This window comes from Cydia strobilella, chromosome 17 (assembly GCF_947568885.1).
Source record: "Cydia strobilella chromosome 17, ilCydStro3.1, whole genome shotgun sequence".
Classification (NCBI taxonomy): Eukaryota; Metazoa; Arthropoda; class Insecta; order Lepidoptera; family Tortricidae; genus Cydia; species Cydia strobilella.
In genome coordinates, this window is record NC_086057.1 from 1,178,895 (window position 1) to 1,204,936 (window position 26,042).

A 26,042-nucleotide genomic window follows, 5' to 3' on the forward strand; every position below is an offset into this window, starting at 1 on the left:
TGATATTATACAAATTTGCCGATGTACTTAAAATTCTTAATAAAAAACTTTATTGACTTCTATTGCTTGGTTTCTTCTACTTGTACAAATTCAACTTTGTACGGTCTTATGATAATTTTATTTTCTACCCATCTTTGAAAATCTTCTGCGGTCTAAAGACAACTTGTTTCTGATATAATCAAATGACTGAACAAAACTGAGGTCTCAATTTAACAGTGAAAGAACGTGACTTACTTTCAATATTCCTACCCAAAAAGACTGACTTATTTCGCCAAAAGTCTTTAACGTGATAAACGTCACATAAGAACAGTGATTTTGTCAAACGACTTTGTTCTAGTCATTTTTGTAGGCGCTATTCAGATAACTATCAATCTAATATTAAAACGCTCGCCAGCTGACGCTTCATAAAATCCAAGTGTTACCTTCCATCGCACCCCCTCTTATGTTAGAAAGCATTACCTGAAATGCACGTTTAGTATGCACACTGTCACCCAAACGCTGAGCGAGACGAGAATCATGGTGAAAAGTAGATATTTCCCAAGCAGAGGGATCGCCAGGGAGGTTGGCGGGATGATCTCCGCCAGACCGAGGAAAAACACGGTGAGGGACACCAGGATTGAGATGCAGAGCGAGATCTGGGGAGAAGTCCTTCTTGAAATTCCTTTTCAGGGTAACGAGCTGCGAGCGAGGTAAATTATAACTAATTTCTTTTAGTCAAAATCATCATCAATATTTATTATGATTACAATATATACAATTAGAATTAAGACCAGCATACATTTTTTGGTTGAGAAGACCGCCTTAAAGTAAGACTTCTCGTATTTGTATCCGTAGGTACTTCGCTCAGACATAGTGAGAAAGAAAAAGCGCTTTCTACTCTATCGAGCTTCTGTAAGTCGGCTATGTGTAGTGTGTAAGGCAAGACTTAACCTGTCGTATGCTTGGTAGCAGATCTGCTCCATATATATTCAACTTAATATTGAAGGTGTCACGATTGCTATTTATATGGCAATTTTTTGTCATGCGCATACGAAAGGTTAAAAGTGATAAAAGAGCTTGCAGACGGTCTCCCCTATAGACGGTCTTTTCCACGTTGACCTTTACCTTCTTAGTAGCTAATGATCACCGTAATTATGTGGTTAGGCAAATCAAAGATGCATGTAAGTTACTTACCTTCTCCCCAGAGTCCGAAGGTAAATAGAACACGAGCACAGTGAGGAAGGTGAGGCCGACGCAGGGAATGATCAGGTTGACGGTATAGAATAAGGTCTTCCGCCTCATGGTCAGTTTGAATGTTATGTCTGGAACAAAGTTTTGGCTTAGTGGACTTTTGTCAGAGGACTAGTAAAATATCGCATAATTAAAAATAACGCCCCCTAGTCTAATGGCGTTATTCATAAACGCGTTACTGGCCTGAATTAGTTATGAATCGTCTTCGGTTACCGCGATAGTTACTCATGAAATAAAACTATGAAAACGGATTAACGTGGTCAACGGGTGTCACCCGTTGACCACGAACGCTGTAAAGAGTTCGAAACGTCGGGATGAATTATAAATTCAATATACGCGATATAATCCGTTTTCATAGTTTTATTTCATAGTTATGAATCGTTTGGGTTTATCTGTAATTTTGACTTGTGTATTTGTAAGAAAGGGATAAAACATAATGTAACGAAATCAGGCCCGTAAAGTTTTATGAATAAGTGGGCTAATAGTTAACGGCTTCCTAGCCTAGTCGATAGGTCGAACCACGGTCGAACAAATATTTGTGATAAACACACAAAGAAATGCCCTTGTCAGGATTCTAACCCGGAACCGCTTCGTAGTAGGTTATAAGCAATAATGCTTCCATTTTGTCAAACATACCAGAGAATGGTTCATTGGGACAGCACGGGTAGTATTCCTCGTTCCTCGTAGCGGGCACTTCTAGAATATCCCATTCCACAGAAAGGTAAAACTCGCTCAAGTCGATGCCCACGTGCACCAAGCTGCTGCCTGCCGGTTGATCCATATGCTTTAAATCCACCTGCCAAATAATTTAAGGTAGGTACCATAAGTTGTGAGCCGGCCTTTAATTCAGTTCCTAAATTAACTTTGGAGGTTAGGTTCGTGAGTGTTGCGGTTTGATTAGTGTCAGTGGATCACTGGTCAGCAGAGCAGCGTGCATATGCTATTGAGGCATATCCTGCCAAAGGCGTATACAAAGGCGTAAGTTTTACATTTCTAAAAATGCGGAAACGATTAGAGGAGTGCGTACACTGCACAGTGAGGAACGACAATAAGATAATGTGATTTGATCGAAAATTTTAATCCGCATTCGTCTTCTTAAAGTTTCGGTTTATGCAAGATATACAGCCAGATTTGTAGTAGTTTCTAGTTTTAAGATTTTTGCATGCTAGCACAACCTGTATAGTACAAATAGCAGAATAAGCAACCAATTGTCACTTACCACCTAAGACACTATTGTAACTACTTATTCTATGCAAATAAATACTTACTTATGTGTTCTAGTTTTCCTATTAAATTTTGAAATCGACAATTCGCCTTTGCCGTTGGACACCCTTTGGTCATAAACATTACCTGAAAACCGCTGTAAGTCCATAATCCGGATTTCAAAAAACAAGTCTGCTCGTCAAAGGGGAAGTATTCCACGTTGATCTTGCAGGAGGACTTGTAGAAGGCCAGTGGGATAGTGAGTGACCCAGTGATTATCAAGGTTACCTGGTATCCACTGTAGTCCACGATCCGAACTTCATGAAGCAAGTCTGCACGTCAAACGGGGTATATTCGACGTTGATCTTGTAGGAGGACTTGTAGAAGGCTGGGCTAGTGACCCGGTGGTCATTAAGGTTACCTGAAATCCGCTGTAAGTCCACGATCCGAACTTCATGAAGCAAGTCTGCTCGTCAAAGGGGAAGTATTCGACGTTGATCTCACAGGAGGACTTGTAGATGGCCGGTGGCTTCCAGTTCACCTCGCCCGTGTACTTGATTGTGGCCTTTGTCATCAGCGTCACCTGAGTATAACAAGACGAATCATTCACTTGTGGAGTTTAAAAATATGATCCCAGTAATTCTTTCTTTCTGGTTTTCTAATTCTATTATAGTTTTTGGATATGTATAGCGCTGTTGGTTTTCCATGTAAAAAAAAAAACACTGTAATCTCGCGCTAAATACTGCAGCAGTAATGCTACCTTGTATCGCGTGGCATGGCAGACTGCGTTGCGGCTGCAAGTGTCAAAATCGATGTTGCGATACTACACCAGCACTAATGTCGCAATGCAATAATGCTGGTGTAGTTTAAATCCCAACGGTACCTTTACGGTTGGCAAACAAGCATACGGTCCGACTGATGGGAAGCGGTCACCGTAGCCTATCGACGCCTGCAACTCCAGAGGTGTTACATGCGCGTTGCCGACCCTAACACCCCACACCCTCGTTGAGCTCTGCCAACCTTACTCACCGGCAGGAACACAACACTATTAGAAGGGTATATTGTTATTTGACTGCGGTTTTTCTGTAAGGTCCTTCCCCAGCTGGGGTCTGCTCTACGGCATGGGGTATCTAGGTAAATTGTTGCTTACTTCGTAGTTGCCATCCCAGTTGTTGTACAGTACGATGTCGGGCAGCCAGATGTGTTCCGAGGGAACGTACAGCATCTCCACGCCGCCGTATTCATCAGGATTCCACTGCAGCTTATAGTCGAACCATTTCTGAAACACAACATAGTTCATGGAGATATTTTACATGGCAGAAACGTTACTGCTCCGTAGCGAACGAAACGCAACTGTCACTGTCGCACTAGTGGGGAAGAGTGATAGAGAGAGATGGCTACGATACGCTACGGAGCGTTAACGATTGGCACGTTGTTGGCTACGCACCCTGGTCCTTCGAGTTGACCTCTATGAATTACATCAGATTCAAGCCCAGCACGGTCAGAATATCCGAGACGTTGTTCATACTAATATAAGTGTAACTATTACTGACCTGCTCGACCCAAAGGGTTGTAGTCATGAGCTGGTTCTCCAGATTGACCTCCATTTGTCGCGACAGCTTCAAGCCTAGCCGCACGGTCAGAATGTCCAACACATTGGTCACATTGATAAACTAATTGTTATTACTAACCTGCTCGACCCACAGGTTTGTAGTCATGACCTGGTTCTTCAAATTGACCTCCATGAGCTGTGACAGTTTTAGTCCGAGCCGTACGGTCAGAATGTCCGACACGTTGGTCACAGGTCGGATCAACCGGTTGTAGTTGCTAAGCAGGTCATCATACAATCGCTTGACGTTGGGGTTGGCTTCAAGAAGCCTTAGGCCTGGAATAAGTCGAAATCGAAATGATACTTTTGAAAGAAAGAAAAGACATTTTTTATAGTTTATATTATAATTTCGTGATAGTTAGACAACTGAAATATTCAGAGATAATGTATTTCTGTTGCCGCTATAACAACAAATGCTAAAAAAACAGAATAAAATAAATATTTATGGCTTCCATACAACAAAAGTGATTTTTTTGCCGTTTTTTGCGTAATGGTAAGGAACCCTTCGTGAGTCCGACTCGCACTTGTTTTTTTTAGTCCGTGACCTTGTGTGTAACAAAGATAATATATACCCGGAAAATAGGCGCCAGTCGTCGAGTTGCGGAAAATCGCCCGAACTACAATACAATACAATATACCCGGAGTTGTCGAATTATGAAAACAAGGAGATTCAAATTTTATTTGGTGTACCTACTTTTGATTTAGGTACGTTTTCTATTCTACAATTAGGTATAATTTATCTTAATATCATAAACAGTAAGTGAGATTTATATAAATACAAATGTATAAAGTAATTTAAAGAACACGACTTATACCATAGGAAATTGTTTAGCTTGCCCCTTTTTCTATGAGATTTGGCTTAAAAGGCTGGCATCCAGGGCATTAAAAAAACTAAAATTTGACACAATTCTAGGGATTGACAGGGCAAGCTATGCTGGCGCCATCTGCTAAACACTTCGACCGGCCAACCCCATTGCAGTCCGTCTGTATCGGCCCTAAGTAATTCAAAAATTTATATTCTTTATAATTTATAGAATTTTCAGTTTGTAGCCCTGCAAGTAATATTTATTTTGTAAGATTGTAACTACTTATATATTTTTTGTAATAAAGTAAATATTAGCATAGCCTTTATTTTCTTTTTCATCTCACTCTACTTAAGAATCAAACAATCTTGGATATTTACTTAAGTGTAACTTATAAAAACAGCAAAATGACTTACCCACACAAGTCTTGGTGATTACTATAAAGAACCACACCACTTGCAACTTCATAGTGCTTGATAATTATTACAGTTTTATTTTCAGTGACTCATGTTTATGAAATCCTCTCAGATGCAATTTTCCCGTGAACTGAATGTGCGTGATCAATAGGGAACGAGAGCGCCACTGTCGCTCCTCCAGAATAGGATAAAGTTAAACAAAAATTAACCTTATTGCAATACCATAAAGACGCAAATTCAAATGATACAATTGTACCGAAAAGCAGGAAACCACAATTTTGATTTTAGCGCCACCTAGTTGATGTGTATGGAACTGAGATGCCTACGGTGCTGCGAGTCGGTATCGTGCTCAGCTCTCGTAGCGAGTTACGGTGATAAATGTTTGACTCGATAGAGAGATAGATGGCGCTGCACTTAATATACAGGGTGTCCCTAGCCATTGGACACAGCCGAAATGTATATATGCATTAGGGTATTTAGAAACAGTATACAAAGTATCATAACAACCGGTGTAGCGGTTACGAAGAAATTAACAAATTACGATTTTTTACTTTGAAGCAGCCCAGCCTGTATATGTTAGTAGCTCGTGAGGTAATAAATAGTATTAAACCTTCTTCGACCTTTTTAATTATCTTTTTTATTTATGTCACTAATAGGATTCCGACTTTTGAAAAATGTCATCTTCGCCGCACATTTTCGAACAAATTATGTTTCTTTTTGTTGTCGATTATTGGAAATTAAATTCGTGGGATTTCAGGGTTTGTCCAATGGCTAAGGTCACCCTGTATAAGTTGACCTAAGTATGTAATACATACTTTAGTACCTAAGTATGTATGTTTAAATTTTACCAAGTTACGTACCTTTTGCTTTTTCTCGGAATCAGAATCAGAATCAGAAAAACATTTATTGCCACAAAAAAAATACCTTAAGAACTAAGTACAAATATAAATCTTAAATACTAAAAATAGGTACAATTTAATTAGAAATTTAAAACATTTAATATTAAAGATTGGGCAATGGGCTCCAATCTCAGCATATGCGAAGCACTCCAAGTAGAGGGCCTGGCGCTGGTTTTCAGATTGGACCGCAGGTTAACAAATTACCGTGCTTGGCTTGGCTTAACAATTCGTAATAATAAATAAAAAAGAAGTAAGTATGTAAGAAATAAACAAATTAGAAGTAAAACAAAATAAATAAACCAACATAAATCGGACCAATATAAAAAAATAAAAACTTGTGTGGTCATGGACGTGCGTGTGTGTATGTGTGCGTGCGTGCGCGCGCGTGTGTGTGTGTGTGTGTGTGTGTGTGTGTGTGTGTGTGTGTGTGTGTGTGTGTGTCGGAGTGGTACGAGTTAAGCGTGCGAATGCGTAAGTGCCAATTGTTTGCCAAATTTTGTGCCTTTAGGAGGGAGAAAAAAAATTGCCCTGCATATCAACTAAATACATTTTGACTAACCGCCTGTACTTCAATAGTCCCATCTGTTCTCGTAAGGGTGGCGGCAGGTCATTCCAAATCTTTGCAGCAGCAAATTTAAAGCTCCCTTTAAAGAATGCCGTCTTGTGTGTAGGTATTGCAAGTTTCGTGCATCTCCTTAGCGATTTGCTGCGTGTATCATTGACCCATTTTAGTTTTTCAAACAGGTAGCAAGGTCTCTGAAACTCCAATACTTTCCGAACTGCGCAGGCTAGGTGCAGTTTCCTCCTGTTGTCCATATTGAGCTGCTTTCTTTTGTTTAAGAACGGGGTAATATGCGCTCTTTTGGGAACGTCGTAGCAAAATCGAACACACGCATTTTGTACACGCTGTATGGACTTTTTCGTCTGTACCAGGAGTCTCGGCCCATATACTATGTCCGCGTAATTGAATTGGGAAAGTATTAGTGATTCAACCAGGACTTCCCTGACTTTTATGGAAAGATACTTACGAATCCCATATAGTACTTTAAGCCGATAGAAAGCATTTCTAATTTTTAAGTTAACGTACTCTATGTACCGAAGCTGTTCATCCATTATTATGCCCAAATTATTTGCTTTCTCTACACGGGGTATTGTTTCGGTTCCGATTGTAATCTTCGGACTTTGTTCCTTAATTTTTAAACATTGCCATTTGTTCCCCACTACCAGAAACTGTGATTTAGTAGGATATAAAACGAGATTGTTTTTTCGCGACCAGTCAGCCACTGTTTCTAAGTCTTCATTAATTTTACTCACAGAGTCGTCGAGGTTGCTTGGTGAAAAGGAGTGATAGATTTGGGTATCGTCCGCATATAGGTGTGCGCTGCAGTACTTAATATTTTTGATTAAACCGGCTGTATATAAAATAAAAAGTAATGGGCTTAAAATAGATCCCTGGGGTGTGCCACGGCCAATTACGCGCGTTTTTGATCTCAGCACCACTCCTTGATCCCCCTCTATTTCAATATATTGCTTACGGTCCGTGAGAAATGATTGGAACCATTTGCAGGACGATGGAGATACGCCATAATGAGCCATTTTAGAAATGAGTAATGTTGGGTTGAGGCAGTCGAAAGCTCGCGAGAAGTCCAATAACACCAGAATAGAACCCATTCCCTTATCAGATGCAGCAATAATGTCATCTGTGACCTTCGCCATGGCTGTAGCCGTTCCATGTTTACTGCGGAAACCTGATTGTATGTGTGGTAGTACGTTATTTTCCTCTAGGTACTTGGATAGTTGCTCGCACACGATTCTTTCTATAACTTTAAAGAGTACAGGGTACTTATCGGCCGTAGATCCTTATACACTTCAATCCTACTTGATTTTTTCTCTACATATAAATGATATTTCGCAAGTAGCAAATTAAAAATGAAATATTATTATTTGCTAATCCGTCAAGTGGACGAAAACTAGAACATGGACAGAAACTAGCGCAATGACCTTATATCAAGAATTCATTTCAATAAAACATTTTGTAATTTTTATATAGCTTTATATTTTGTCCTTTATATAAAATATTTTATAATTGAAGTCAAAATATTTATCAGTACGGTTTTTACTCACTATTATTTTTAGTCGCTTTTGGCGACATGTTTCGGATTCTTTGGGAATCCATCCTCAGGCACGAGTGTCCGCGGCGGTTGTACGTCGTGCACTGCCCGCGCCGCCCGCCTCGTGCGACTAAAAATAATAGTGAGTAAAAACCGTACTGATAAATATTTTGAATCCTTATTTTAACTTACTTATACTTAGGTACATGAAGTTCATGCTTGCATCTGGACAACACAGTGTAATAGTGTACTAACATGACCTTATGAGTCACATGAACTGCAGCGTACTACGTAGGCGAACAACACGCGAACGCGAAGCGAAGCGTTGCGGCGCGGGGTGAATTAATCCTTTGATACTTATAGAAGTGTCCTACGTGGGCGATCTCGTTGCGAACGCGAACGACGTGGGCCCGACGCGCCGCGCCGCGCCGCGTTCGCGAGTTGTTCTCTTATGTAGGACGCTGCATAACGAATAGAGCAAACTATACGGACCTAGCCAAATGACAATATTTTATATAAAACGACAATCGAAACTAATTAAAAAAAAAATATATATTTTCTGGTGACTTTTCGTTCGCATCTATAATCCTATAGTAGATTGTAAAACAAAGGCATAACGCGATTAATTTTTACACGAGGCAATTTATTATGCAGCGAGGACCAATATATGCCGAGGATATAGTCGAGGATAAAAATGGACATTTATGCCTTAGTACACACCTGAGTATATACACTGCTTTTCACTTCGATTGTAAAATATACAAAAATATCCAATATTGTAGGTTATTTTACCGTATTTATTTAAGCCTAAAGAAAATTGTACTCGGGCCAGTCGGGGGCGCGGGGCACGCCGGTCGGAAGCGCGTCGGTCGGGGGCGCGACGGCAGGGCTGGCACTGCTGGCAGTTTGTATGGCAGATTTTGAGAGATAGATGATTTTACTTTATGCACTAGAGCTTAAAAATCGATTTCATTTCGTCAACGCACGACTTAAAGTCAAACTTGCATGAGAAGTGAAAATACATTTTTACTTTCCAATTGACATTTGTCGCAACGTAGGCAAACAAAACGCGAACGCGAAGCGGCGCGGCGCGGCGTGAATCAATCCTTTGATACCTATCCTACGTGGGCGATCTCATTGCGAACGCGAACGCCTTGGGCCCGGCGCGCCGCGCCGCTTCGATTCGCAGTTGCGAGTGTTCGCTTACGTAAGACGCAGCGTAATAAAATTTAGAACACGTCTTAACTAGCACATCTGTTTGTATTGGTTAGTATAATTTTATTTCATAGGTAGCTCTAAATTAGCTTTGCTGCCTTGGCTACCTCTTGTTTAGCTTCGTTTGTAAAACTAAACTTCTCTTGTGCATACAATGGCCCACCTCCCTTCTGTATCGGAAGATCTCGCTGGATTCTTCTCCTTCTGTCAAAAAATAAGCACTATTATTTCCGACTCGTAAGTTTCGATTTCTTTTTGCATACAATTAAATGATCCTAGCATGTATTGGGGCAGCATATGGGTAATAGGAGTTTTATTAAAAATGGCAGTGATGGACAATAAAAAACGGCAAGGGATATAACGTCCTGAGGACCGGGTTGCAAAATTTTCCAGCATATTTAAGTCAAGTTGACAAAGAGTCAAAAGTAAATTGGGGTCTAATACCTATGTACTACGTGTAGGACGCCGGTCGGTCAGGGGGTTAAGCTTGTTACATTTAAAGTCTTAATAAAAAATACAGGATATTTTTACCAAGTAAATAATAACATAATGATTCTGTAACATTTTCATCCACGGATTTCCACTTGCTACGATCCTGAACGATCCTGACATACCTCTTTCGCTTCCTTCACTTTCAACACTAACATTCCTTATATACACGCTTGCCGGTTTAGGGTGCTCTGGACCTGGCCTTTCTTCAGGATTTCCCCAATCTGATCAGATAAAGTCCGCCGAGGTATGCCCCCCCCCCCTTTATACACTCTCTTTGTTAGCCTTCTTTCACTCATTCTTCCCACGTTTCTCAATTTTTGTCACTACATCTTCGTTCAGTCCACACTTTTCCCTTATCATTATCACACTACACAAATTTAAAATGTGGAACTATCTGAACTTTCGCATAGGTAATAGGTTTTAGCAAACTTTTTCCCAATGCAGATGTGTCTCGGACTTATTACCCTACTTTATACCTTGCTTTATTACTAAAAAAAGAATAGTAAAGTGATTAAACCTCTGACAGGAAACTTAGGCAAGGGCCATAAGCTGAACGGGTAGAAGTACGCATTTGGCATCCTCCGCACTACGATGGTCTTTTCTTGCACCTTTGAGTCTGAAACAATAGATTTCAACAGGTTTAGCAATTTATTATAGTTACTCATATTTATATGCATACAAGCTGTTGACTATTTTGCATAAGTCAGGAGTTCAGGAGAATCAAGAGATTCAGGAGTCAGACCCATTACTACAAAACGTTGAAGACAACCCATGTTAAAGGCAGATGTAAAATTATGTCATCACGGTTTTCCCTCTGTATGCCTTGGTATAGTTTGTAAAATTTATAAAAATAGCAAAGATCCGATTATAATAAAAATAATAATAGGTATCTGAGTGTTTCATCACAAATAATTGAATTCCTATCAAAAGTTAACATGTATGATTCGACTCATCACCCCCAGAAGAATTGTCGACATAATTTTTTTAATACTTCAAACAGGTACTCGACCTAGGTTAATGTCAAAAATATATTATCTATTCTTCCTCACTCCCACCAAAAACTGGCTGCACGCGCAAGTTACAATTTATATATATTAAATACAGAAAATTAGTTATAACTAGTGCATATTCATAGTTGTTAGCGTGTGAAAAGTGAAATACAGAGAGTATTTTGAAGAAATCCAACGTTTTATTGAACATTTATCCACCATTGAACTAGTTTTTTTATTCAACTCAACCCGCCCGCCACATTGTCAGACAGATCCTCAGACTTCTACAACGAAACTAGGAAGGATTGAGTCGTCCTGTTTCTATAAAGAATCAGGAAGAACTTACCAATGTCAACCGGTTGTTTTGCACCGGTAATACGGTAATACTGAGAGACCGGTTTCCAGTCATCATAATTGACTAGTAACCCTGGATTGGAGTTGATTCCATATGATACGTTTATCATCGTTCTTTATTTACCAACTTCATTATTCAAAATGGAGAAGGTTCTTAATTCGTCGGGATTTTCTTTTATACATATTAATTAATTAATTAATAATAATTCTAATTCATGTTAATTATAACTCTAAATGTCATATATGTATATATAGTTAGTTCCTACTTGTATATTAATACTGCTGCAATTTAAGCTTGAACCTACTACTGTTTTTTACTGTTTTTTTTTTGTATACTTACTGCGATAATAAATGACTTATATTATGAAAAGGATATATAAATATAGATTATTTGGTCTCAAAGGCGTCAGGTCTTGGTGAAATCGAGGGAACTTAATAAATACATACTTACATTATTTTCGGGCAATGAAGCATTTGCTGGATTGAGAGTTTATTTGAAACAAAAAAGTTGGGTGTCCGTTTAATATGAAGTCAGCGAATGCCATTCCAGCCGAGTCAAAAGTCCATATCACAAAAATGCCGTCAATATCAAAAAATGTAACGATATATAATAAACGAAACGATAAATAAATAAATAATATAATGATATGTATTATGCTAGTACAGCAATATTTATAAGTTATCGTAATTATGTGTGTCCAAAAAATGGCAAAGTGTCAAGGGGAATCGTTTTCCATGTGATTTAGTATTTATTTACTTATTCATATGATCTAATATCTTGTAATAGTTTAAATAGTTTGTGAATTCGGTGGATGCGAGCGGCACAGGATCGGTCGGAGTGGCGAGCCTTGGGGGAGGCCTATGTCCAGCAGTGGACGTCTATCGGCTGACATGAAGATGATGATGATGATGAGTTTGGGACTGGTATTGCAGAACAGTGTCCCTTAGTAATTTCTCTCTTGCATCAGCCCTTCGCTGTTACATCAACGATTCAGGGCACCGCTCCAAAAATAGGGTAAACCAGTTGACAACATCCTGTCAAGTGTTATATTTGGGTCAGTCGAGACCAAAGACGCCGCCGATCGTTGACTCTTGCCTACACACAACTCAGCATTCCGGCACAACTGTCTCTATCAGAAAGCCGCCGTTAGTAAAGGATGGCAATTGTCGAAAGGTATCAAGTCTTGAATAGGCGAGAACTCGAGAAGATTTACACAGCGTGGTTACTACTCCTCGAGATGATTAAGTGTTTTGTTTGGTTTTGTCTTTGTCGTTTGTTGGATGAGAGTGAAGGATGGTTGGATGAGGAGGTGGGTGAATGTTGTGAGTAGTCGGGCAGGTCGCTTGGAGACCCGTGGCAATGATCTCAATAGTTGCGGGATAGCGGTCAACAGCGCGCCGATGGCCTACCTCGCGTGTGGGCTCATTCGGATCTGTATCACATGATTACATTTAGGTTAATTTTGCTAACAAGATCAAAGTATTTCTAACCTCGAAAGTTTATGTTTCTGATTTTTTACATAATTTTTGAAATGTAAACACAGCGTTAATTAATTTAAGGCATGAGTCTGATCTGCTTGACTGCAGAATTTTTTATCAATTATCATAAAAAACCGGCCAAGTGCGAGTCGGACTCGCGCACAAAGGGTTCCGTACCATTACGCAAAAAACAGCAAAAAAATCACGTTTGTTGTATGGGAGTAAAATTTCTACCCAAAGGATAAAACGGGACCCTTTTATTAGAAATTTTCAGAAATGATGTATTTCCGTTGCCGCTATAACAACAAATACTAAAAAACATAATAAAATAAATATTTAAGTGGGACTCCCATACAACAAACGTGATTTTTTTGCCGTTTTTTTTGCGTAATGGTACGGAATCCTTCGTGCGCGAGTCCAACGCACTCCGGTTATTCTTAAAGCTAATAATTCGCAAAACACGTGTTGCCGTCTTAGTGACGTTCTCGTTCCTATCACAATTGGTAAACGTTCGCTTCCTTGTGACGCACTCGTCCGTACAAAACTACGTTTTTGCAGTGTTACCGATGGCATGTACGGCGTTTCTGATCCCGGTACGACGTGGGCATGGCGTACGTACAAACGCTGATTTTATGACATCCTCGGTAGGAGAGGAAATCGCGAAATATTGAAGTTTTGAGACTAAGAATGGGCCTAGAAACCTAAATGGCCTCCTCGCTAGTAAACTCGCCTAGCGGATAAGCTTATTTTTGGGGGCTGGGTTGAGCGTATATATATGAACACATAATTAGGTAAGAGGTCACATTTTAGGCTCTGATCGCTCTGTTGCTAGGTTGCTACCTCTGCTGCTAACGCAGGCGAACAACACGCGAACGCGAAGCGGCGCGGCGCGGAGCGGGGTGAATCAATCCTTTGATATAGAAGTGTCCTACGTGGGCGATCTCGTTGCGAACGCGAAGGCCCTGGGATTGCCGCGCCGCGCCGCGCCGCTTCGCTTCGCGTTCGCGAGCATTCGCCTACGGCTACGTAAGACGCAGCGTAACTGTTACTACTTAAGGCATTGTGTGCATTGGCACCTCGCATATCTAATTTGAAAACTTTAATTCAAAGCGTCAAATTTCTCTTAGATGGATATTTTGGGATATAGCGGGTTTCTATTACTTTTTTATTGAATAGTTATTAATAACTATAAAAAACTGCATAATAGGATACAATAATGGGGGAAAGGAAGAGGGAAGTATCCACTTGGAAAGTTGCTTCGCCTTGTAATTTTTTTCTTACATACATAAGCAGCTACACGCATGCCAAGTTTCATATCCACTCTTTCGGTTGTTGGGGCTGTACTTTGAGCTTACCGCCAAGGCTCAGAACCGGTTTTTTTTTTTCAAAACCACGAAATAGCCTAATATTTTTAATTATTTTATGCTGTTTACCTAGATCTCATCATATATTTAGGTAAAAACTTCGTATTATTAGATTGTCCCATTAAAAATGAAATAATAAACCAAAGAACGAGAAAGAATGTAATAATACCGGTATTTTTTGTATATTGCGCCTTGCTTACCAAGCTTATTACTGCCAATAATCAACTAATATTTATCGCACTTAAACTATCGTGAGACATATTTCAAAATATTTATCAGTACGGTTTTTACTTACTATTATGTTTAGTCGCTTTTGGCGACATGTTTCGGATTCTTTGGGAATCCATCCTCAGGCACGAGTGCAAGAATCCGAAACATGTCGCCAAAAGCGACTAAACATAATAGTGAGTAAAAACCGTACTGATAAATATTTTCAACTAATATTGCTTCAAAATTTCTAGATGTCAATTTAGACCAGTCAATTCCGTTCGACTCGTTTATGGTCTTAAAGTTACTGTACTTAAATGTTGTATTCACTTGCAAAATAGTCCTTAAAGCTTACTAGCAGAATAAATTTTTGAATTTTGAATTTCACGTTTCTAGCGAATAGCGAAACCAAGCGCGACGATTATGCTAATAGTATGCACCTAGGAAACGGGAAGCTCACTTAAGCCGCCGTCACACAATCCTAGCACGTTGGTCGTCCATCATTTAGCGTTCTTCCGACAATGCGACAACTGAACAGTCACGTTGGATTGCACACTTTTGTGGGCGGTAGAATTTTTGTACGGTACGGCTCAACGAGGGTGCGGAGTGTTAAGGGTTGCATAACGTGCATGTAACACCTCTGAAGTTCCAGCTGCTTACCATCAGACGGGCCGTATGCTTGTTTAGGCATTCGCGATACTTACTGAAAAAAGTTATCTTTCCTAAAGTGAAGGTTCGAGGTTTTATGTTTTAGTTTTAAGTACACTCTTATGCCTGCCTTTATGTTTTACCATAGGAGCCGTGGGCTTGGAGGGTCTGCCATCTTGTGACCTGAATCGGAACCATAAACTGTACATTGACACTTCACTCCAAAGCAACGCTGTCCATACAGTTCACGTACTTTTTCTTGTGCATTGTAGGTTCTGACATCTTGTAGGCTACGATGTACCTAAGCTTAAACATATCATTTACTTACTTACTACTTACTCCTCTGGCGCAGCGACCCAAAGTGTGTCTTGGCCTCCAACACGACAGTTCGCCACTGATCCCGGTCCTGTGTCGTTTCTCGCCAGTCTTGGACCTGGAGCTCGCGCAGATCAGCGTCCACCACATCCGCCCATTGGTACCTAGGTCGCCCGACCGGGCGGCGTGCTGTCGGTTTTCCCTCAAACGCTCTTTTCACCGCCAGATCGTCTCCCATTCGCTCTAGATGGCCGAGCCACCGAAGCCTTTGCGCCTTTGTTTCAGCAACTGTTTGGTTCAGCAACTAAACATATCATTCACACTTCGCGCTAATAATCAGGGAGCTCCTGACCTGTGCTGCCTCATGACCTAGTGGTTCACGTTTGTATGGGAAAAATTCAAACTCTAGCTAGAAGAAGCGGCACCTCCTTATTTTGTTACACTTATTATGTCGATAAAATACGCAGTTTTGTAACTTTATCTCAACTACAAGGGATTGCTCGTCCAATTTGAAAATTTACGTTGTATGAAATCCAAAAAAAAACTTATTACTTTTCAGATTATTGTACTTACTTTAATTCGATTTTTAACCTTACGACAATGATTTAAAATAATATACAAATTATATAATTTAAATTATATAATTTATAATTTAAGAAATACATAAAAATTAGAAATAAAACCCGTTCTGAGCCATGCCGGGTCCAAAGGTCCCTCTACACACTAGCACTTACTTGGTTTCACATTATTTGAAAATGTGATTTATAAGTTTTTTAGGTGAAATCTCAAAAATAAAAATAAAAATGTTTTTCTACTTTAAAGCTGTTTCACATGTTCAAATGGGGTGAAAAAAGATACTTACCTAAATAAAAAATCTAAAAATCTTTTTTTTTTAAGTGGTTGAGCACCCCCTTGTAGTTGAGTTGTACTGTATTTCCATCTCTGTCGCGCAAATAATGATAGAATTAAACGAACTTAAAGGCAAGGTCACATATTCAAGAAGTTTGCCGGCACCTGTTGGTACTTACGCCTAATGTATCATCATTTATTCAATTTACTTTCAGTACTTAGGTACCTACACATAACCTACCTTAACGGGATGATTATAAAAGTACTATGTAGCCACATGATCGTACTGGTGGTAAATTTCCTACAAAGGCAGTACTTTTCCTCCTACGGTAAGAGCGTGCGGTTGCGGGCTGCAAGTTGCGTGCATAGTGATGATGACAAAAGGACTGGGGTACGTTGGGGTAAGGGTGAATGGGTTTTTCATGAGGGGTAAGACAAAAAATCGTCCGTATGCCGAAGCATTATTACGGTCGACTCTCCATCGAGTTTCGATCTTATCCCGCATGAAAAACCCGTTCAATCTTACCCCGACGCACCAACCTATCTTTGAAGTTAGACCTATGACATTATTGACCGAGCATTAGCGAAGGTCTTCGCTTCAGCTTGGGTAAAAATGCTTTCGTAGGCCCGGATGTTCTCCTCAGCAGTTTGCATGAAAATGAAAAATGAAGTTTTTTTTTTTAAATATTTTATTTCATTAATAAAAAGTTACATTACAAGGTAGTAGGTTGGGACTTCCTTTTAAGTATCCATTTCTTAACCGATTCTCTTGAAGTTTTGTACAGTAGTTAGATTTTTTTGTTCTTTTGGTTTTTGGAAAATATTCGAAATAGCGGAAAGTGGTATAAAGAACTTAAGCGCCAGTAGGGTCTATGGCACTTAAGACTGGTATGAGCTTCCCAATGATAATGACTCAACGAAGTACCTAAGTATTTGTTATTTTGACATTTTGTTAAGACGAAAGTGGAGGACCCGCGCGAAATCGCCGTTTCATACAAACGTAGTTCTCATTTCCCTCGCTGTATATTAACATCATTGAAAACATTTTGAAACAATTGGTTGTATATCAACCTGTAACAGCTGTATCCCTACGTTTGATTTTTTTCGAATTTTTGATTAGGTATTATAAAAGTTAGGAAGCATTTTAAAAATTTGTAGGTATGAAATCTGTTTTTCGCTCCTAAGTTTTACAATAATCAAAAAATCTAAGAAAGTCAAACGTAGCGGCATAGCTATAGTTAACTTACAAAAAGGAATAAAGTAAATATACTATTCGATTCCTTGCATTTTATCCAAAAAAAGATTGTATGGCAACTATATGCAGAAACGCAATATTTCACCGACAAAATCGCAATTTAATTTATTTTCCATACATTCAAGATGGGCTCTCAGTGACCTTGACGTCACGTTCACTTATCATTTTGTTAGGAGCGTTTCGCGAGTGAAGTACGACTGTCGGACTTTGACTATCATTTCTGACTTTTGTATTACTTTAATGCAATGGGTCCATATAGACATTTGATCCCAAAAACAAACCTGATCGATTGAGACCATTAAAAAAAATGTCATCTTGCCTATTGGTAAATTTAGCAAGTAAGTATAACACTGTTTACCTTTGACATGCGTGTGCAGAGGCGGCGCGGGCGCAGCGCGCGCGAAAAGCAGCGCGCAGACACACGCGCTTGCGCACACGAACCACGCGCGTAACATCACTCGCTGTTGGCTATCGACTGAAGACTTGTATCATGCGATGCAAGCCCGGAAGCATTATCTCGGCAAAAGTCACGCTGCGTTTTACGTAAGCGAACAACTCGCGAACGCGAAGCGAAGCGGCACGAAGCGGCACGGCGCGGAGCGGCGGGCCCACGGCGTTCGCGTTCGCAACAAGATCGCCCACCACGTAGGACACTTCTTATAGGTATTAAAGGATTGATTCACCCCGCACCGCATCGCTTCGCTTCGCGTTTGCGTGTTGTTCGCCTACGTAGACGCTGCGTTAGCCTTTTAATATTTCTTACTCTTATATTTTAGTTTCATCATTTGCTATTTGATGCTATTTGTTAAAAAGTTGAAAGCTTTTTTGATTGACCAGGCATTTTATAGTAAATTAAACATAAAATGTTTTCCATAGTATTATTTTATTGACATTTGTATTTTTAATTTTTAATGGTTTTTGATTTTTGTCATTTGTATAGTATATATTACTATATTTTATTTTTTCAATATGTGATTTTGTTATTTAATTATGGGTAAGTTGTGTATTTTAATTTTATTTGTATTGTAAGTTTTGGCACGTGTTTTTTGAAATTAAAGATTGATTGATCAAAGCACAATTTTATTATTCGTTGTCGTGTGATGATACAATTTTGTATGTGTTCAAGGATCCGGAAACTCAAAAAAATACATGAGACGTGTAATTCTACAGCATCTCAGTTTGACTGTAGTTAAGACCTTTCAACCAGTTTTTAATTACGAATTTTGCTTCAAGAGGAGACCTTTTAGATATCGACGGTGGAAATTTCAAATGTCGTAAGGGACATACGGCCATATGTCCCTTAGGACATTTGAAATTTCCACCGTCGATATGTTGCAGGCCTTTACCACTGTATATTACGAATCCGGCTTCCACGTGACAGGCATAGCCTAGTGTGGGGCCACAAGACATCTACTAATGTTAATAAGGTTTTTTCTTTTAAATAAATATTCTTATACTTATTCTTATTCTCACATATCCCTGCGTAACCCAATAATCCAATAATCAAAATTAAAACTATCATTTGCGCCATCTAGTACAGAATACCTGAACGAACGCGGCGCGGCGGACGCAAACGTTACCTCTTAGAGTTTGAAGTTAGTACTTTTGCAACTTGCCGCAGGAGGGCGTGAACAACAAAAGCATATAAATATACTTGACAATTTGATTAGTCAGACCAAGATGTCTACCACGATTTTGATAGCACACGCAGTGCAAGTGTTATTATAAACGTCAATCATCTATGAAATTATAATTCATAATAATTCATAATTCGTTTATTGTCTGTAGAACATGGGTATATACAATGATGGAACATAGATATGGAATCACCATGGTCTTGCCATTAGGCGTACAAACAGTTAAACTTATAACTACTTACTGCTACTTAAAACATAAGTCATGCAAATTACAATATATTTACATATAAGTTAACAAAAGCGGTCTCATATGTAATATTACGCTATAATTTTAAAATTTGTCACAGAGGTACTCTTGAATGGAGTAGTAGGCTTTTTTGATAAAAAGTCATGCAAAATTTTCTTAAAATGTTGTAAATTATTACAGTCTAAGATGGATTTTGGGAGTTTATTATATAGTTTGGGTGCCATTCCATATACACTTTTGGAAAGTAAGGCCGTTTTATATGGTTTCGCGTATATTTCTCCTTGATGTCTAATGCTATTAAGTTTTGTATATTGACCTATGTTAAGTTTTACGTGTATAGCTACTTCATAGATGAAAAGGCAAGGCAAAGTTAATATTTGATGTTTTGTGTACAGGGGTTTACATGGCTCTAAAGGTTTTTTATAACATGCTGCTCTAAGACATTTCTTTTGTGCTCTAAAAGCTCTTTCTCTATCTGTGGAGTTTCCCCAGAATATAACTCCATACCGTAAAGTGGACGTTACATATGCGTGATACGCTGTAAGCACAGTAGCCTGATTAGCTACTTTCCTTAGGTTATATAAAGCATAGTGATGGTTCCGGACACCATATGTAGTTTAGTTTTAATTGTTGTTTTTTTTTTAGAAATATTCTATATATCGTAAAATGGAATACATTGATTAGCGACAGTAGGTAGGGTAGTTTTCGAATATTTTTGACGTTTATGAAAAGCCAGTTGAAGGTAGATCGATTCGATGGCCGCTCATTCTCGTAGGCGCAAGCTCGTTCGCAGTGATAAACCCAAAACGTGTAAAAAACTGTCGATTTGTGTGCAAAAACCCTCGTAGCAGTCCCTACAGCATCACCTCGCCGTTGGAGAGTGTCGGTACCGACCAGGCGTTCGACATGCAGACACGGGGTGAGTTGGCCTTTGATTGATTCGCTTTCACTGGCATAGATCGTTTAATTTCTCTCGAAAAACAATTGTCCTACTCGAGGGCGATTGTACATTTGTTCCTTCGACCGGGATCCTCCTCAAACTGAGAACAGCTAACCTGTCTCGGGGCCAGGAGTGACGTTGAACCACTTTCGTTTCGTTACAACTGTCGCTAATCTCGTCTCGTTACCATATCGTTAATTTTCGTTTCGCTTATCGTACATATCGCACAATACATAGTCATATTTTCGTATAAATAATCCTCGTAATTATTTAAATATCGCAAAGGTAATTAGCATCGAGCCTGTAGCCATTATTCCTCCAAAGTCCAATAATAAGCAATCGTTTTAGCTACCTATAGATAAAGTTACCTTAAAACGCCTAAAATCCTATAGATATACAGTTATTTTAGCATATTATATTGAAATATCGAATTTTAGCCCATCGAATTGATGATGCAATCATATTATACGACCAAATTTAATAGGCATTGAATTTGGTATTGATACCGTTGGAATAGAATACTTCTAAAGTTAGTCGGATAATATTTGCACCGCGTGCCATATCTGATTACGTAATAAAATAACCTATAAACAATAGTGTTGATTTGGAGACTTTAAGAATAGCGATAATTACATTTAGTTATTGTTATTTTGTAAAGTGAATATAACACATAGACAAATATAATTTACACAATAGTACGAGTACATAAGATAAATTAGTAATATTTTGCCTACGTATTTAGTCTACACAAATATCGTGCATTATTATCGAATAATGTTCACAGATAGATGTCCATTAATATTCACATAAATCACATATATAGTTAATCCTAATTCCTAATCAATAATTTGTTACTTTCTGCTGAAATTATTTACATACCTACGTTACGCACTCATAATTGGCGCAAACTTGCAAACTTATTCTCAGTCGTTTAAGGTCTATTTTCCAACGGCAGCACAACACGGTGCTAACTGTTTTGTTGTCGTAGTGAAATAATTCATTTAATTAGTGTTTTCGTTTCGTCACCTACATTCTACATTCGTAATCATTCGAAAAATAATTGAATTGCAAGTCTCAATTCTAATCGTTTTGAACATTAATCGTTATATTAATTCTCACAAGAATTATTTTCGTACCTATTGTAGTGAGATCAATTATTCTTCGCAAATATTATTTATAAGTTGTGTATTCGATAGTATAGTGGCGGGTGAACCTTATATCATAGTGCATAAGGTTGAAATTTGTTCGTTCTACAATTTGATTTGTTTATCGAAGAAGTTCCTTTTACATTTAATTAACGCGTTGGTAGACAGTTAAACTAATCATGTCTAAGGCACTTGCTCGTCGCAATTTGCAATTAAAACGCGAAATATCGATCAAACGTATCGACGAATGTTTAGCCGCCGGGTTGCAGGCTAAGGCGGACTCCTCGCGATTACCGCTGTTTATGTCTAGATTTAGCAAAATAGACGGCTATTGTTCTAGCTTTGAAACCCACCACTTGAAACTTATTTCGGAAATAACGGATGCGAATGAGTTAGACCAGGAGGATGTCGTACGTCAAGAATTTGACGATAAATATTTTCAAATAATCGAAATTCATACTTCGTTGTCGACCGCGACTAGTATTGAGGGCGAGACAAATAGAACTGATTTGTCCGTTAAGTTGCCTCGCTTAAATCTTGTCAATTTTGATGGCAACATTAAATCATGGGGAACATTTTACGACATGTTCAACACAATGGTGCATCAAAACAAACGATTGTCGAATATTGAGCGGTTTTCGATTTTGATTTCACTCCTTTCGGGTGAACCACTGCAATTGTTAAAAGGGTTTCCTTTATCGGATAACAATTATTTAGACGCTTACGCGGCTTTGATCGATCGATATAATAACAAACGAAAATTAGCCTTCCGACATTGGGAAGAAATTCAGAACGCCTCGTTGAAATCTAATTCGCCTAGCGAATTACGCCGACTCGTAGACACTTTCAAAGAAAATATCGCGGTTTTGAAAAACTTGAGATTTCCCGTCAACGATTGGGATTTCCCATTGTTTTATTTATTGATCAATAAATTGGACCTGGATACTCGTCGTCGTTTTGAACTGCAGAACGACAACAAGGACGTACCGTCATTTGACTCGTTGTTAGAATACGTGAGTAAGGCCGGTCAAGCATTAGAGCTTGCCGACCTCACAGAGAGCGCCGCCGCCCCTGCGGCGCGCGCACCCGCGGCACCCGGGCGCACCGCGCGCGCACACGCCGCGCCACGCACCGCTGCCTGGCGCCCGGCGCAGGATCGCGCACCCGCGGGCGCAGCCTATAAAACGCTAGTCACCACTAGCGCCACCTCGATCGAATCGTTTTGCGTGTTATGCAAGTCAAATCATGATCTTGCTAAATGTCTTGAATATCGGAACAAGACTCCTCACGAGCGTTTTTCTGTTGTCAAGGACAATCGGCTCTGCGTCAACTGCTTACGTTCTGGACACGTAGTTAAAACTTGCCCCTCGAAGTCTCGTTGTCAAAAGTGTAATGTCGCTCATCACACTACTATTCATTTCGATATCGAAAGCGGCAATTCCAAGGTCAGCGTCGGTTCGTCGGCCGCGACCAACGTTGGAGCCGCGACTTGCTCGTCGTCTTCGCCCCTCGACACCCCAAGGCACTTGCCTGACAAACAAGTGACCATGCTTGCATCCGACCCAGCACCTGTGGGCCAAATTTCTCTTTTCGCCACTGCGTGCGTGGAGGTACTAGATAAGTTCGGTAGTTATCAAAAAATTCGTATTGTCATAGATAATTGCAGTCAGCCAAACCTTATTACGCGACGTTGCGCGCAGCGGCTTGGACTTCCGATACGACAAAAAAATGCCTCTATCGAGGGTGTTTGTGAGGTGTCAACGTTGACAACTTCTTATACCACTCTTAACATTCGCAGCATGAAATCTGATTTCGAAATGTGCGTCGAAGCCTTTGTTACACCCAAAATATGCAGCAATCAGCCTGCGGTAAAAATTGACATAGACCGGCTGTCATGCGTCAGCGCATTCGAACTCGCCGACTCTAATTTCGATAAACCTGGGAACATTGACGCCTTATTGGGGGTGGATGTGTTTTGTCAAATATTTTTGGGTAACCGTCACAACTGTGACGAAGGACCCACAATCTTTGAGACCAAACTTGGCTGGGTTGTCATGGGAAAGGCCCCTTGCGCAACTTCCCATTCCCAAACTTCATTGTTTTGCTCGATCGAATCGCTGGATTCCCAAATTCGAAAATTTTGGGAAATTGAAAGTCTCCCTAACGCTTCGCCCTTAACTGATGATGAAGTCACGTGTGAGAAAATATTCGCCTCGACTCACACACGTGACTCGAACGGGAGATATATCGTACACTTGCCGTTTCGAACTGTCGATCCTCGTTTTGGTGACTCGCGCGCCCTCGCCGAGCGCCGCTTGCTCTCCCTCGAAAAGAGACTCTCTCGTGCACCGGAGCTCCGGACAGAATACAATGATTTCATGCGTGATTATCTCGATGCTGGTCACATGGAGCCAGTTGCACCCCAACCAGACGGGCGTGCTTATCACTTAGCGCATTTCTGCGTGCTCAAGCCCAGCAGCGCCACCACCAAATTAAGGGTAGTCTTCGATGGAACTGCTCAGCCTGCTGGAGGCCCCTCGTTGAATGATCAGTTGCTCGTTGGACCGAAACTGCAATCTGATCTCGTTTCGATTTTACTTCGCTTTCGTTTGCATGCGGTTGTCTTCACAGCCGACATACGCCAAATGTATCGACAAATCTTAGTCTCTCTCACCGATCGAGACTTTCAACGCATCTTATTCAGGTTCTCGCTCGATGAACCTATACAAGAGTTTCGTCTAAATACCGTAACCTACGGTATGTCTTCGTCCAGTTTCCTCGCAATTCGAGCCCTGATTCAATTGGCCATTGATGAAGGCAAAGAGTATCCTCGTGCGGTTGACGTCCTCAACCGCGACATTTACGTCGATGACGTGGTGACAGGCGCTGAGTCTGTCGAATCAGCTCTCGACCTTCAGTCTCAGGTTGTCAAGATCCTAGAGAAAGGATGTTTCGAACTCCGCAAGTGGTCGAGCAACTGCCCCCGCTTGCTCGAGAATCTCGACCCGACCCATTGTCATAATAAGACGCTCTCTTTCGATTCGGAACCGACATCTCCTGTTAGGGTGCTCGGTATGGAGTGGAACCCGTCCAGTGACGCGTTCACTTTCACGGTCAATACACTTCATGAAAAGTGTACAAAACGAAATATTCTTTCGGAATTGGCGCGCATATTCGATCCTCTTGGGTTTCTTACACCCTTGACACTCTCGTTCAAGCGCATAATTCAAGATCTTTGGACTCTTGGATTAGATTGGGATGTGGTAGCACCCCCCAACATCAGCCAAAACTGGATTCGTTATCGTTTAGATCTCGACTTATTGTCGTCTCTCGAAATACCTCGATTCATTCCGTCGACAGAGTCTTGTAGTGTTCAGCTGCATGGCTTCTGTGACGCTTCGGAGGCGGGATATTCGGCTGTCGTTTACTTTCGCATTCGGCATGGCGATGGTAGCATCACCATACATTTGATAATGTCACGCTGTAAGGTCTCTCCTTTAAAACGTATTTCTATTCCTCGTTCGGAACTGTGCGCTGCAGTTTTGCTGACAGACCTCGTCGAACACGTAAAGGAAGTCTACGGCGCAGACGTCAAATTTGAGGATATATTCTGTTGGTCTGATTCCACTGTGACACTCTCTTGGTTACGTTCGCCGTCACAACGCTGGAAGACTTACGTCAGTAATCGCGTAAGTCACATACAAGAGAAAATACCTGCTGGTCACTGGCGCCATGTCACGTCAGAAACCAATCCGGCCGACTGTGCCTCTCGCGGAGTCACGGTTCGAGAACTTGTAAACCATCCATTATGGTGGACAGGCCCCGCTTGGTTGGCACTTGACAGTAGCTCCTGGCCAAAGTCACCGTTGTCTATCGAAGTTGAATCGGATTTGTTGGACGAACAAAGGGTCCCCAAACAGACCGTATTGTTCACTGCCGTCAACCAGCTTGACGACTTCTTATCCAGACATTCGAGTCTGAATAAGGCTAAGCGCATTGTCGCTTACGTTCATCGTTTCGTACATAACTGTCGTAACCCTGACAACAGACGTTTGGGCCCACTTGTTCAATCGGAACTCGATGGTGCCCTGACTAGTTTAGTAAAGTTGACTCAAGAAAAGTCATTCTCGAGTGAGATTAAATCTCTTAAGGACGGTAAAAAGTTGCCTAAACATTTCAGAAAACTCAGTGTTTTTATCGATACATCCGGTTTGTTGAGGGTGGGCGGTAGGCTGGTTCACTCTGAACTCGATTACGATTGCAAACATCCCTTACTGCTACCCAGTCAGGATCGCATGACACAGCTCGTCATCGATCAAGTACACAATGATAATCAACATCCGGGGTTACGCACGCTAAATTTCTTGATTGCACAAAACTTTTGGATCCTTGCTTCTAAGCGCGTGATTAGTTCTCGCTTATCGAAATGCATAAAGTGCTTCCGCTCTAATCCTAAACCTTTAGTGCCCCGTATGGCAGACCTACCCAAAACTCGAATTTCGCAAGTAAAACCATTCTCGTGTATCGGTGTCGATTTTGCGGGTCCTTTTCCCACATACATCAAACGCTATCGTGGGGCCAGGCCTTTTAAAACACACGTGTGTTTATTTATATGTTTTGCGACCAAAGCATCAC

General features: G+C 40.3%; 1 protein-coding gene across 2 annotated transcripts in view; it reads right to left on the reverse strand.

Annotated features, from left to right (window-relative positions):
• Positions 1–17,929, reverse strand: part of LOC134748813 (acetylcholine receptor subunit beta-like 2) — a 67,322-nt gene extending 49,393 nt beyond the window's left edge. Inside the window, exons 1-8 of one of the 2 annotated variants that reach the window (XM_063683619.1) lie at positions 17,797–17,929; positions 10,496–10,594; positions 4,125–4,318; positions 3,584–3,712; positions 2,855–3,016; positions 1,867–2,026; positions 1,174–1,301; positions 460–635 (exon numbers count right to left, since the gene is read on the reverse strand). In XM_063683619.1, the coding sequence (XP_063539689.1) occupies positions 460–635; positions 1,174–1,301; positions 1,867–2,026; positions 2,855–3,016; positions 3,584–3,712; positions 4,125–4,318; positions 10,496–10,594; positions 17,797–17,893 (1,145 nt within the window). In that variant the 5' untranslated portion in view covers positions 17,894–17,929. Of the gene's footprint in view, positions 1–459; positions 636–1,173; positions 1,302–1,866; positions 2,027–2,854; positions 3,017–3,583; positions 3,713–4,124; positions 4,319–5,261; positions 5,382–10,495; positions 10,595–17,796 lie in introns of those variants that run through there. The other variant, XM_063683618.1, reaches the window with a different exon arrangement.
• Positions 17,930–26,042: the final 8,113 nt, after the last annotated feature.